Source organism: Osmia lignaria, chromosome 4 (assembly GCF_051020975.1).
Source record: "Osmia lignaria lignaria isolate PbOS001 chromosome 4, iyOsmLign1, whole genome shotgun sequence".
NCBI lineage: Eukaryota > Metazoa > Arthropoda > Insecta > Hymenoptera > Megachilidae > Osmia > Osmia lignaria.
In genome coordinates this window covers 7,786,481-7,801,185 of record NC_135035.1, presented here as the reverse complement: position 1 = coordinate 7,801,185, position 14,705 = coordinate 7,786,481, and the positions used below count along the sequence as shown (strand labels likewise).

The following is a 14,705-nucleotide window of genomic DNA, read 5'->3' as shown; positions in this document are numbered from 1 at the left end:
TGATTTCGTACACCCTGTTCTTCTATTCGATTTTCCCAACAAAACTTCGAATATCCATTGTTTCCGGTTGTGTTTCGTTCGCGTTTCAGGTTCTTTCAGCACACATCGTAAAGCATGCTGTAATTATAACGATAAGGGGTTAGCCGGTTGACGCGAGAGCTAATTAAAGTTCTGAACCCTGGACAATGGGTTTATTATGCGTTCGCACAACTGTTATACTCCTCTTTGGGGAGTATTCAACGTGTAACAATATTGTTGCCTGTTCGAGCGAAGTGCACCAGCTTTCTTAGCGCCCTGGGCGCCGAGTTTACTGCTACACCCACGCGAAACTTGAGACAATGCTTCTGAATGCAGATCCTAAAGGACCATTGGAGTTCGAGCTCGCAAGGTTCCATACGAAATTTCCACTGTTTTGGTTCCTTTTTTAGGTGTCAATGTTTTGTAACGCAATCAAGTTTCGGGAGAACGTAGGAATCGCTGATAGCCGAGCCATTCAGGGTGGAAAGTTTCTGAACGTTACGTTTCATTAATAAGCAACCGTGGGAAGTTAGTCGTCCCCTGTTCGCGATAAACGTATCCACGATGGCGTTTCCTAAATACACAGCGAAGCTGTGAAAAGACTCTAAAGACCGTACCCTCGACTCGCTATTAAACCTCCCGATCGTTCAAGTGCTAATTATTCGCCTTCAGTCTAATGATGCTAATTAAAATTTCCTGCTATGCCTTCGACCCATTGAGAATTTCGTCTTGTCGCTTCTTTCGTCGTTTCCCTCTGTACCGATAACTTTCAATCGCAGATACTCGACTTCGTTCGATTCATCGTTTCTTTTTCTTCTTTGGCGAAAGGATCGAAAGATAAATAAAATGAATTCGGCAGCTTTCGATTTAAAATTAACAGATAATGTTATAAAACGCTATATCAGATTTCTAAGCCAACGTTAATCGAAGCCCGATCGTTTATTAAAGCTCTAATCTAATCTAATGGAGGATACACGACACAAAGCCAACGATCGTTACAAGTGTAAGACGCGCGTGTAGCTTGCAGGATACAAGTATCCTTCGACGTCACTAGTCTGGATCGAGAGGAAATTAATTAAGATGGCACTGTCCGGGATCAGGCCACCCCTTTTCACACCCCACAATCTACCGACTTGTGCAGGAAACATTCCATGCATAGCTTGCGGCTACATCTCAGCCTGCTACATCACCAAATCCGTCCCTTCCATCGCCATGTACCCTTTACCCGGCTCTAAGCACCATTCCCCTTGGTACCGGAACTCGTGTACGGATATATTCCTGGTGTTCTACCTGCCGGCTCAACCTGTATATACTCGAGCAACCACGTTGGGAGCCAACTATTTGATCATTTCAATAACAATAACAAGGAATGCGTTCCTTGTACGCGAAGCTGTAGGTCTCCTACGTAGATTGCACTTTGGAAAATTAGATCAGGGAATTGAGCAGACTATTGTCAATCGCTTGCGCGTAATTTAGTAGGTATCTTTCAATTAAAAATACAAATGAAGACTTCTAATTCTCAGTCGAAACGAGAGTAAATTGGTTCCTTAATAAGATACGATTCTAAACGACCACCATGCTGAAATCGGATTGGATTCGAACGGTTAGAACGGATGACTAGTCAGCCAATTGTCCCTGTCGAGTGGAACGCTTGATAGCTAGTCCCATTCGGACGAGCACAGGTCAGACGATCGTCCACCGGTGTTATATTTTCCTTCGAGTCTGCCTGATCCTGACAATAAGAATTAATCGACACCTCGCCGTTCCCGTTCGCGACAGTTTCTATTCTCTGTTCTCAAAGATTCGTCGCCATTGTACGAATCATCTGGAGTCGTAAGACGGGAAATGTCATAACCATCGTTTCCATCGTTTATTTATAAGTTTTAGAATTGCAAACAATATGAACGAACGTTGACGACACGGATAACACGTTATCATTATAATTTTTCGGGCAAAAATAAAAAATATGAACGACTGCGAGTTACCGTTCTCGTTACTCAGAATGATCGTTCATTTTTTTTTTTTTTTTTTCGATCAGCCCAGAGCGAACAATAACTACCACCATTGAAACGACAATCGTTATTTCGTTGGTTCGCTAGGTTTGCACGAGACATCCCATTTTTTCCCATGTCATAGTTTCATCGTCGTGCAGTTGCACCTGTCCCGTACGCTCGGTGGACCAATATCTGATATCGCGATTTAATTAACTTAGTTTCACGGTGCGCACTCGCGAATGCGTCAGATATTTTCGCGATCGCCACAGAAATACCATCCTTTGAAGATTTTTCATATCCCGCGTGCGAACGTACAGGGAAAAAGAACGTAAAGTTAGATGAAAATATGTTTTGATGGTTTCGTGAATGCTGTATTTATCGATGCTGATTGTTCAGCCGATAAATATATTATACAAATGTTTGATCTGCCTCGGAATTGAAGTACTGATAACTACCGTTCGAACTCTATATAGGTACATTTATTTGACCGGTTCATTATTGAAAACGTGCGTGTTTATCACGTTCAACGGGCGTTATTGTTTAGAGACCGTTCTATTTTCGTATATTTTCAAGATAGAAGCCATCGGGTTAAGTATCCTTGCCCACGGGATCAAGCAACGAAGCACGTTAGGAAGTTATAAGTCTTTAAACTTTAATTTTAAGTTCAACTCTCCGGTGGAAAGTTAGTTTAGTTTTAGCTTACTTATATACTTTTGAGGTCTGCTTTTGAAATCTTAAGAACCAGCAAGATTTTGCAATAAACTCTAAATGGTTTAAATTGCGAGAAATATTAAAAAATGTTACAGGCACAATAAAAATTGAAAATTTTCAAAATGTGAAATCTAGTTTTGTGAGATTGTTATTAAAATTTTGTACGCAATTATTTCATCTTAGTTCTAGACAAATACAAACGCTATGAAATCTTAAAAAATTATCGCAGACGTCGAAACGCAATATTATACATATAAAATCAAATAAGAGAAATTGGTGTAGGGTGACTTACCCCTATTCTCCGCCACTGTTTCCACCCTGTGGCCGATCAGGGTGGTGGACACCGGGAGGTTGGAGGAGGCGAGGCGCGGGGTGACGATTTTGCTTTGGCTCGAGTCGTCGCGATGCTAGCGCCGCGCCGGAGGCTCCAGTCCGAGCCCAGCATCACTCGTGGTGGTTTCGCGCGCGCATCCCCCGCCAAAGGTGCGACTACTTTTCGAGGAAAGGGAAAGAGATTCCGTCCCCGGTAAAATTCCGCCACGCTTTCGTCCCCTTTTCGCGGCGACAACAGATCTCGCCACGTACATTGTGTAACGCGTACTCACTTTCACACACGGATTGTCTATCGTACGTGATATGATCGTCCGACGAAAGAAACGACCGATCATCGCGAGCGGACGTCGCGAAAGAACGCGTTCCGACACTATGTGAAGAAGATGGAAAAGTTCGGTGACACGGTTACCTCGAACGATCCACGAGGAATGCACAAACACGACTGAATAGCGCGAGTCCCGTCGAAGGTTGTCGGCCGTGTCGAAGCAAAAACACTCAGCGGATATACCGGAGCCTCGCATACCTTCGTTTTGTAAACAGTAATCACGACTCGTCTAGCTGCTCCCGCTCTTTCTTCTTCGTGTCGTTCCCTGAGGCGTCATTGTGTTGTTGTTCGTCAAACCGAGTGGATAATATTACAAAGACGAAACTGTGCCGTGCTTCCACACGCGTATATAACCTCACTGTGCGTGTCGCGTTACTCGAATAAGTGCACGGTTGAATGGAAGCGGGTACAACGTCTATCGGACAAGATCACTTCGTTTCTGAATATTCAACGATACATCTCGGCGTCGTAACAAGCGGGATCTTCCAGGGAAAACTTTGGAGTCGCGTAATCGCGTTATACTCGAGCCGTTGTTTCGCGACGTCGACGCGCGGTGGTTGATCGCTTGAACATGGCGCTGAAAGCGCGAAATTCCACGTATCGATTCCTAGATCTACGATAAACGTCGCGCGAGGGAGTTGAAGTGCGCGGATATTACAGTGAACGATCTCGAATCGATTCAGAAATAATAGTTTCTTTCCTCGTCTTCTAGGACAGGCGATATTTCTTTCGGTTTCAGTCCGCGAGCGTAATTACAGCGAGTGTCGTCGGAGAAAAATTACCTCGTCTTAGAAAAGTGTCGCATGAACTCCGCCCCGCTCGAATGTCGCGCGTGTTCACTGTGAAGTAGCGTCTCGTTCCGCTCGTAGTTCACGCGAGTAAACGTCGCGTCGGTGAACCGTGAAAGTGCGTGAACAGGATAAAACGGCAAACAAGCCTCTCGAGGGTGATCTGATCAACGAAGTGATAAGAGGTGTTTTTAAGAGGAAAAGAAGAGATCGCGTTGAGTGCACGGATCGAGTTCTTCTCGCAATCGCTTGATTTCGTGCCATTGTCTATCTTCTCTACGCAGTGTTTCACGCCACGCCTGGTGTACACGAACAAAGGAAACACGATCTTCTTAAAGGGTGAGTTTCAAACCACTTTGTGATGAATTTTTATTCGCAATCAAATCTTCGCTAATCTACCGCGACATTACTTTTTCTAACTTTATTTCAAGTTGCTACTGCTTTGATTATAAATTTTTACTTCAGCAAAGTTAGGTTAATTATAAAGTTAATTGTTCGTCATTTGAGAATGAAAAGTTTCTGAAAATCTATTCCGTCGCTCTTGTCTCTGTCTCAAAGGGTTCAACTATTTCGAAATTTGCGAAAATTACACTAAACACTTTACTGCGGTGGGACGCACCAATGAGTCCTACGGTTTCATCTAAATGCATATACGGTTCCTTGGTCCATAGTAAGTGTTTCGTTAGAATCATAGACATGAAAGGGTTAACTTCCGTGGTTACTGCAACGACTCTCGTACGTGTTACGATGCATTCTTGTTCGTGAATGACACTTGTGAAGCGAAATTTCGACGCTGTCTTGTACCGACTCCATTTTGGTGTGTCTGTCCCGCGATGTACAAAGTTTCGCCAGACTGCATCGCATCCACGAGAGGTTGAATCGAGGCGTAACAATTTCTGGATAAAAGCATACCGGATGAAAATTTGATACAAGATTAAACAATTTCAAACGAAGTCGATTTCGTTTGTTGAAAAATTCAAAGATGGAATGGTCGGATTTCTGAAAGGCTTTATTAAAATTTCACTCGGTTTTCTTTCCCGAGCAAATTTACCAGTACTTTAACTCGCGTTATTAGTTTGCTTAGACAATGCCCCGTTAAATTTATTCGTTCACCAACACTTTGGTACTTTAATTACTTTCGCTCGCATGCAACCGAGCGATTTATAAATTCGGATCTTTGGTCGAGAAAGATAAACCGAAAAATGAATCAGGTTATCAAACGACGGGTTCGGTATAAGCCGAGATTAATGAAGCCCGGTGTTTGATAAAAATTATAGAATACAAAATGCGACGGCCGTGTTTATTGTAGAATGAATCGAACCGGAAGCCCTCGAATGTGAAACGTTCGACAAATATTTACAGTACATTCGTGTGACGAAATTGCGTCTACATCATCTGCAAAATTTATCGAAACAGTAACTTCGCTTCTGGTTCGAAATGTAAATATACGAGCCAGCCCCCGAGTGTTTCTGTCGTAAAATTTTTGCAATATTTCATGAACGTGCACTGGCATCGAAATCGACCGGTTAAACAGCACGTAATTTGCTGTGAAGCAGAATCAAAAACGTTTACGTTTGATACGCGTCAGAGAGAGAGTTTTAAAGCTTTGCTGATTCGGGTTTGCATTTCAATCTAAACCTTTTCCATGTTATTTCCCGAGCGAATGTTTCGATCATTTATCAACGATATCATTTTATCCTTCGTATTAAATTGTAACGATGCCCCGTGAATGAACTTAGCAACCACGAGATCGTTAACGAACTTGTCGCGAAGGAATATTGACCCTACGATGGAAAGAGTTTGAATCCTCTTAATCTGCACTCCCAGTTTCCTTATTATCCCGGGACGAACTTTCCAATGGACGTTGTAATCGCGAGTTACAAGAACTCGATAATCGCTTGAAGCTTATTTCGAACGGAATTTTAATTACAGTCGACGATGACGTTGACATATGGAATGCTTTGCACAGTTGTAATTGAAAGATTTCTATTCGATGACACCCGGTGTATCGCGTAAATCTCGAATTTCCTTGCTCGCGATCAAGTAGGGGAAAATTTTATTGGACGAATAGTTGGCTGGTAGAGTTTCTCGCGTTTCCCAGCATCGAAGATTCAGTCGGAACGGAGGGAATAAGGGTGGAGGGGGACAGAAACTCGAGTATAATGGGTGAATCCTGGGCAAAATTGAAATGATTGATGGAAGAACGAAGGGATGAGCAACGAGAGCAGGGTCGAGGAAACAGCACGGTTGAACAAAAGGACGAGAGGAAGTAGTTATGCTTGTGTACAGAGTAGGTCGACACCTAGGATGCTCGAACGCAGTTGAACTCGAATGCTTCCGATAATAGTGATAGTACTGGAAGTCATCAACCGGCTGCTCCCGGTTAATGAGTTTTCCAGCCTTCCACTGCTGACAGACATTTGTCATCGTTCGACCTGGACCAAGTAATTTCTCCCGGGTACCTTTCCTTTCGCCAGACATGCTGATGCACTCAGTTGTAATCTTATCGGTGTACAACTAATTGCCTCGTAACATGTTCGATAAATATTCACCATGTTACCAGGTAATTAAGCGTGTACTATATACGGTGTCTAATTATTCATCGATAAGATCGCAAAAGGGTGCAGCTTGCCTCTCGAAATAAGGGTTCGTGACAGAAATTAACTTCGAATTTAACCTACATTTCTGGATTATTAAAAAAATTGTAGATTATTTAGTCTGGACCTAATCAACCCTCCTAGGCAATCGTGAACCTTGATACTAATCGAAGTTCTAATATTTAGAATGTTTTGCATATATATTTGTTGCGAATGTATAAATTAACGATGTTCGTTTATAAGGCCGAACGATCAGCTTGATTTACAGCGATCTGATACGTTTGCAAGATTAATTGAAACTAGCAGTAAAGACGTGCGCTATTCGAACACGATATAAGGCAGCTTATCGGCGGAATAGCGATCTGGATGATACATGATGACACATGGTTATTGATACAAATATTCGAGATATAGGTGAATTTATTACGTGGGAAAATTATGTCACGTTGCTTCCTAGATCGGCAACGAAGATACCCGTATATCTGATGGGAAATGGAATAATTGGAAAATCCGGGGTGAAACACAAGTTGAAATTTCGCGTGGAAATATATCAAGATCAGGCCGGGAGTGGGTTGCTGGAAAACTTTTAAGAACGGTTTTCGAGAATGGGAAAGAAACTGTTGGGAATGCGCAAAAGTTTCGAGAACACGCCCTCGGACTTTTGAGAATTCACCGCGACCTGGATCCTTGCCACGCGAGCATAAGCAATCTGAACCGTGTAAATTCAAATTAAAGTCTTTCGGAATCGTTCTGGCAAACGTTACCGTTCCTCGCATTTCGATACACCGCGCACCGATTTCAATTCATTTCGAAAACACGAATCGTTCAGTAACAATTGTAAATGTAACACCCCCCGTGAATATTTTGTCGAATCTGTTACGCGTCGGAATCCGATCGAATATGTATGAACGGGAAACGTTAATCAGTATGCATCATTGGCAGAAAATTTCATTGATTTCGAACAAAGTAAATTAAAACTTCTCCAGCAGCTAAACACGTGTCGCGTGCTTCTTGACTGTTCATCGAAAGCTCGAAGCGATTTGAGTGAATGAAAAAATTATGACAATCAGCGGGACCATTGATCTGTTATTATTTCAACACGAAAGCATGGAAATCGTTTGCGGAATGTATAATCCCGTTTCCGTTCGATATTCAGGAAAGCAGTAGGCCGCAAGCGGGTCAGATTAATCAGTCATGGGCTCGCGCTAGCATAACGATTCCGCGCGTTTCGTAGGGAAGGCCGATTAGTAGATTTGTCATGCGACCGGGGTATTTCGGCTCGCGAATACCCCATTAGTGGTGCACGGTAGCCGGGACAGACAATGGCCGTATGCAAAGACGAAACTCCGCTAAGTGAACGCCGACTGATCAATGGGAATCCTATATTTTAGGGAAACAATACGTCATCCTGTGAAACTCTGCGCGTGACGTCGTCCTTTCCACTTTGAAGTGGATTAATGCACGACGCGGGGGACTAATGCCGTTGCACTTGCAACAAGAGACACGTTACAACGTGTATTATTAACAGCGACCGAGTTGTGCTACACTTAACATTCATACCTGCGCACAGATTTCATATTCGTTTTTCCGACTAATTAGTCGTGTCGCGTTCTGATGTACATTTTCTGGAATGATTATGAGGTCTTTCTAAATACTTAAGAGAACTGAACAAATATTACCGGTACTCTGCGAGTGTACTTAAGTCTGGATTCTACTTAAGCAGCTTTTCAACAATATTAATCCGAAGGATGACTGTAAGGGATCAAGGTAAATCTTTTATCTCGTATTTCTTTTTGAAGCACTAAATGCAAGCATTAAAGAACCGAATGATCCTGAAGTTTCAAGGGTTCCAATTCGTTTGTATTCGTGTGACATTAAGCGAACCGACAAACATCGGTCTTGATCGGTAACGAATAATGTCATTCAGTAGAATTTTCCCTACGCGTGAAAATAAACGTCCGGAGAAATATGGATGAAATTTTTCCTTCTGTTTCCATCGATGTCTTTGAGGACTTTCCATTCGGAATCGATCAAAACCGGAAAAGTACCTCGCAAACTCGTTCGATCGGCTGAGAACTATTTATTATCGCATATTATTCAACGGGGTAGCAGAAAAATGGCGCTAATGGTTATCGGTGTTGATATATGGGGCAAAAGTGTAATAAACCGGATATATTTGACAGACTTACGAGCCCGAGGAAAGCATGGAAAACGTGTTACATTGCTTTTCATTGCATACACGCCTATATAGATCGTGTAAGAAATCCTATGACACAGATCGACTAATATTCGGCCGAAATAATCCTTTGACACGTTGCAAATATCAATTTATTTATCAAAATTTGTACCTGCAAGATGGCTGAACAGTAAAACAACTGTCCACGAAATATTTGTGGACCTATTTTTTTCGGTTGAACTGTAAATATATCAACCGAAGCTGTGTGCGTCCGAAAGGGAAACGATAAATTGACGCTGTTCCCTTTCGAAAAAAAAAAAAAAAAATAACGAATTGTCATTACTCCTCCTTTTTCCCAGACAGGAAATTTTTCTCTGTGTTCGTTGGATATTTTCATCGATAACTAAAGCATTCTTAATTTAAAAAATGTAGAGTCTCTATAACTCCAGGAAAGCTTCGAAAGAAGTAATTATGCATCCTCCACGTATGCTATAAAATCTGCATTTCATTTAGGTGATTTTCCATGTTATAAATATTCATACAGAATATTCATAGAAACTTGGGATATTGAGTTGCAAATTGGTGAGACTGAAAGACTGCAAAGGTTATTGTCGTATCTGTTTCTTAAATGTTCATTCGTATGATTCTTCTCGTGTACCATGCCGAAGATAATGAAAATTAAACGCGTACCGTTGAACGAACTAATTCTAAGTCCGATGTTGATTTTTACCGTTGTAAGAGGAAATTGCATGTTTGCACAAACTCAAATGTACATTCAGACACGCGATACATCGGTATGACACTGGCTCGAGGCGGTGTACATTGTTAGCACAGTGCATGGAAAGCAAACAACGCGGAGAGTATAATTTCGAAACAGGAAAACGATACGGTGACTGGTATTTATGGAACAAAGCTAAAGATTAACTCAACACAGCAAGGGTTGCGAAAGCAGGACACCACGAGCATGTTCTTAGAACGAGACACGAATTCATAAGATATTGTAGGATATGCAAATTTGAGAAACTCTATTTAGAAACGTACAATAATTTAATTATCACATCTTCGACTCTGAATACAAATTTTGTAAAACAAATTATTCGATGTTTATCTTTCCACGAATCAATTACTCAGTCTATTAAAACTTTCAATCAGGATTGAATTTTATTCCGACAAATAAATCTGAACGATACACGAACCGTGCCGAAGCACGGCAGATTTCACTTCCGCAAATTAGCCATTCGTCGCAAATTCATCCCCCTGATAATGGCATCGATTGTTCCCATTTAAACATCGATCTGCGCGAAACTGCAAGTCGGGCGAGTATCGAATCGCGCGGATTACGCCGTTTAACGCAGTGGCACCGTGAAATTACTAGGAAAAACGGTTCCATTTAGTCTTACGTATCCCGTGGCGTACGAGCGATCTCGTTGAAACGAGATGGAAAACGTGGCCGTGCTTCTGCAGCTTACACGGTGGCACGATACGTAACCATGGTTCTCGAATTTCACCTCTTCATTCTTTTATTCCTTCCAACATATACACGCGTGCCTGCTCTCGTTACGTGTAAACGCAGCAGTCTCGAGGGTTGTCTGTTGCTTAAGGGTGAGGACTTGACGTTGCATCAGTTTGAAAACCGTTGCGTTCCCTCGAAGGGTGAAACTGTCGTGACTTTTCCTCCTTGAGAGTCATAATACGAGGCCGGTTACGCTTTACGACTCGCGTACTCATGAATATTTTACAAAAATGCACGCCTCGAAGCTTCTATTCACGGCTGCTCGAATTCGCGGGTGCCACGTAGCTCGTGCGTATTCCAAGCCTCGCTGTTTTCAGAATGCATTGTGTGCTCGAACGCGAGTTCTCAGCTCGTTCAATACCTGTGACCTCTACAATCTTCGAAGAATACCCTGGTGTTGGTTTCAATGAATTTTTAGTCGCCTTTTAACAAGCTAAAGTGAACTAGATCCGGTCAGACCGGGAAAAACAAAATTTTTTTTCGACCATTCGTTGAGATTTTGACCCACTAAACCCAATGGCGCAAGAATTTTGTCGATAACTCTTACCATTTGGTTTGTACAAAAGTGACAAAGTCTAAATGTTATATAAGATTTTCGATCTTAGATACGGGTTGGCTAATAATAGCATAAGGATTGGAAGGTTGAATTTGAGAATTTTTAATAAATTGTCACGCGGAACTTGTAGATGAGGTTCAATAAACATCGATCAACAAGGAAAAGCTATTCCCACCAGCGGAGGGTAGTTTCGCGAGCAAGTTCCGCGCGTATAAAACGATAACAAAGCGGTTGGTAAAAGGTACTCGACGTTGTCTATAGCATGGTGCACTAGTAACTTCCGTCGGAATTAACTTGGTTACCAAGGTGTTAGCGTAAATTTCTTCGTGTGTGTGCTCGTTGATTACGCGATTAAACGGTTCACTCGAAGTACCGTCGTTAATCATGAATTCTCTTTATCCAACCGATGGAAGCGTTGCTTTCTAAGAGCGTGGGAAGGAAGGTTTCTCGAATGACGAGAGATTTATTCTCACTCGGCTCGTTCGATACGTCACACAAGTTAATCGTAAATTGTTCCTGCCTCTTTCAACGCCAGTCAGACAGGACATTTATTTTCCCCGCCCCCTGGCCATGATTTATGATCACGGATCGATTTCATCGACTTCTTTGATCGCGATGCCGCATTAACCGAACACTTTTCGCCGCATGACGGAAATTCCACCCCTAGCCAACCCTCTCGTCAATCGAATCGTAGCCTGGATAAATGAGATTCCGGGAATCTTACAAGGAGATTACTAAATTCAACCTTTACATTGCTCCCCATCCCTTCGTTTCTCTACGATCAATCCTCCTATAACCAACCGGATATCCGACTATAAATATTTAAAATTTTCTACATAAATTTTCATTTTGAAAGCCCTGATCGACGTAACGCTAATAAGAAATTATTTACGCAACATAATTCTTAAAAACATCTTCATCGATTATCTTACTTGCTCGAAAGTCAATTACTCTCCAATACGTTTCTTCTATCTTCCACCGTAAAAAAGAAAGAAAAAGAATAAATTTGAGGAAAATAAAGCAGCAGTAGCGAACGTTTCTCCGCTAAATGAGATTCTGATACAGCGATCGGATCGCTGTGGCTTGACGCTGGGAAGCTTCGATAAGGGTAGGGGGTTGGTTGCGGGTAGGGGTTTGATTTATCGGAAATTAATATGCCACGGGACCAACGCCGATGAAAACACCATACCGTTCGTGCAACGGGGCTCGGAGGGGTTGGAGGGCAGGCGGCCTGGAGAATTTAAAATAGATTTGCTCGAGCCAAGGAGCATCCCTGTCGCTCCTACCGCGCCTTATCAGACCTAAGAAGCTACGTAACGAAGCGTGGATGGGGCTGGCTGAAGCATATTAATGCTGCTCGAGAAATCGGGCTGGTTGCTTGTCGGAGAACCAGGCACGGACTCCAGGGACGGAAAAGGGTTTCTGAGCTACGGAGATAGAGGTTTACTGTTCGAAGAACCCGCCACGTCCCTGAACGAATTCGGGAAATGAACAAGGGCTTGGCTCGCAGTGATCCTGACTTATGGTCGCCCTTAAACTCTGTTAGGGATGTTATTAAGGGAAACGTGACACGTTGAAACTATACCTTTCCGTAGTTTGTTAATTCTACGAGTGAAATTTTACCCAGGCAACTTTTATCTCGTTTTAAAAGTCACACTCCTGCCATGACGGTATATTTCATTTCTCTTATTTCTTCTTTTTTCAGAAATTCCATGGAATAGCAACGCAACGATGAGCAGTATGAAGTTTTTTCCCATCGTTCTGGCACTCCTAGGAGGCACCCATATCCTCCACGCGCAACCCTCAGCATCCCCAACGGCGAAAAGCACCGGTGAGTTTTTCTTTTTCAATCTTCTGAACCAACACGTCGAATTGAATATTTAACAATTATACTCGTGTGAATATTCTTCTACGATTCTGAAACTGGGTCAAATGTTTCCACGAGTGTACCGTTGCGAAGAATCATTAAAATAAAGTTCATCAAACGAACTAATGAAACTAATATTGTCCGTGCAATCAGAAATATATACTGTTTGTACGATTAACGGAACGTTTCGCGAATAACGATTAAAGTTTGCGTTCATTTCCATTAAATATGCTACAATTGTTGCAATTTGGTCCGCCTAACCGCATCGGTTCACCGATTCTCCGAATTTTATTTCCAAACCGCTCGTGTACCATTCACGTGTCAGATATCGGCAGGGCCAATTCCATCGATTGCGTTTCCGCCAACGAAACCAAGTGATTTTCCATTTCCAATCGTCGATCTTTCCAGAATCCCTTTGCTTTAATAAATCTTCCTGATTCTTTTTTTTTATTTTTACATATTGTGAATGAAATCATTGAATTCAATACCGGCAATCATGGTAGATGACAAATTCTATTATTCGATTCTTTTTATTTTCTAAACTTATTTTTATACGTAGAATCATCCCCTAGATAGTAATATCGCGTTATCTATACCACCCTTTATATAAATGGCTATACGCGAAATGAGACCGGAAGGACCCTCAAGCTGGCCGTTAAAATCGAAAGGGGAACGCGATAAATTCCATTGCGTGTTCGTCATCGCGTTTAATGGACGAAAATTTCGCAGCAAGTTCTCCTAGTTTCCGTTTCATTGAAAACCGATATCGATGCATGGACCCGAACGGACAAGCCTTTTTCCTCTGCCGTGTACCGACATCGAGTTTTCTGTTAAGGTGCTCGTGTCGTCTAGTTCTTCGAGTGCCACTTGCGCCTTGATTACGTTCGAGAAAGAAAAAAAAAAGCAATATCCCGAGCGTTCGTTGGTCTCTCACGGTTTCTTTATCCAAGGAATAAGTATTTCTCGAAAGCACGCTTGCTAAGCAACTACCTACCTACGCGTTTGCCTTTTCTTTTTTATTTAATTTCCCAAAGAGAATTTCTGCGCTGGTATCATTGGTGTGCAGAATATTCATTCCAAATAGTTAATTAGAAATGAAGAAATTTTTTTCTTTTAAATTCTGAAAGTCCGATGATTTCAAATTTTTGATACCGTTGAAATTTAGCTTCGTTTCGGCAATAAATAACCACATTATCCATCGTTCATTAATAAAATCGTGTCCAAAGCAGAAAGTCCCCCGATACATGGAGTGCAGCTTAAGCCTCGCTTCGACAGACGATTAATCAAACTTCCCGTTTCTATCAGATATTATCCCGTGCTTTTTCCCCGATTGCACCGGATTCGTTTGCTGTCCTTATTGTCGGCCGATTATACGCGATGGCGTGTATAATGTGCCTCTCAGGGAACGTGACCCCAATATCAGTTGGTGCAGGTTGCACGGTGGAGGAGTTCCAGTCTCCCCGCCAATCCCGGTGCACGGGTAAAAACTAAGATTACTATGCAATGCAATCAGCGGCGTACCAGGCTTCTTTCAGATTAAAACACAGTCGGTGGATTACTGGTCGAAACTATTGTTTTGCCAGCGGCTGCTTCGACGGAGATTGCTTCGAGCTACGAGCAAAGAGAGAGAGAAAAAAGTTACGGGAACAACAACGTTTGAAGGGAATCGTCGTCAAGTCGAAAGAAAATTCTTGCTCGCGTTCCGCATACCGTTACCGGCCGTTTTCATCCTGTACTCTTGCTCGCGAACTCGTATCGGGCATTTACATATTCCGCAGCAATTTTTACAAGAGTTCGCAAGATCGTTCGTGTATTGTTCCCATGGTT

At 42.3% G+C, this 14,705-nt stretch overlaps 1 protein-coding gene across 5 annotated transcripts in view; it reads left to right on the top strand.

Annotated features, from left to right (window-relative positions):
- Window positions 1-3,168: 3,168 nt before the first annotated feature.
- Window positions 3,169-14,705, top strand: part of LOC117603569 (zwei Ig domain protein zig-8) — a 119,262-nt gene continuing 107,725 nt past the window's right edge. For all 5 annotated transcript variants that reach the window (XM_034322901.2, XM_034322900.2, XM_034322899.2 and 2 more), the window contains exons 1-2: window positions 3,169-4,508; window positions 12,717-12,842. In XM_034322901.2, coding sequence (XP_034178792.1) covers window positions 12,743-12,842 — 100 coding nt within the window. In that variant the 5' untranslated portion in view covers window positions 3,169-4,508; window positions 12,717-12,742. The remainder of the gene's footprint in view (window positions 4,509-12,716; window positions 12,843-14,705) is intronic.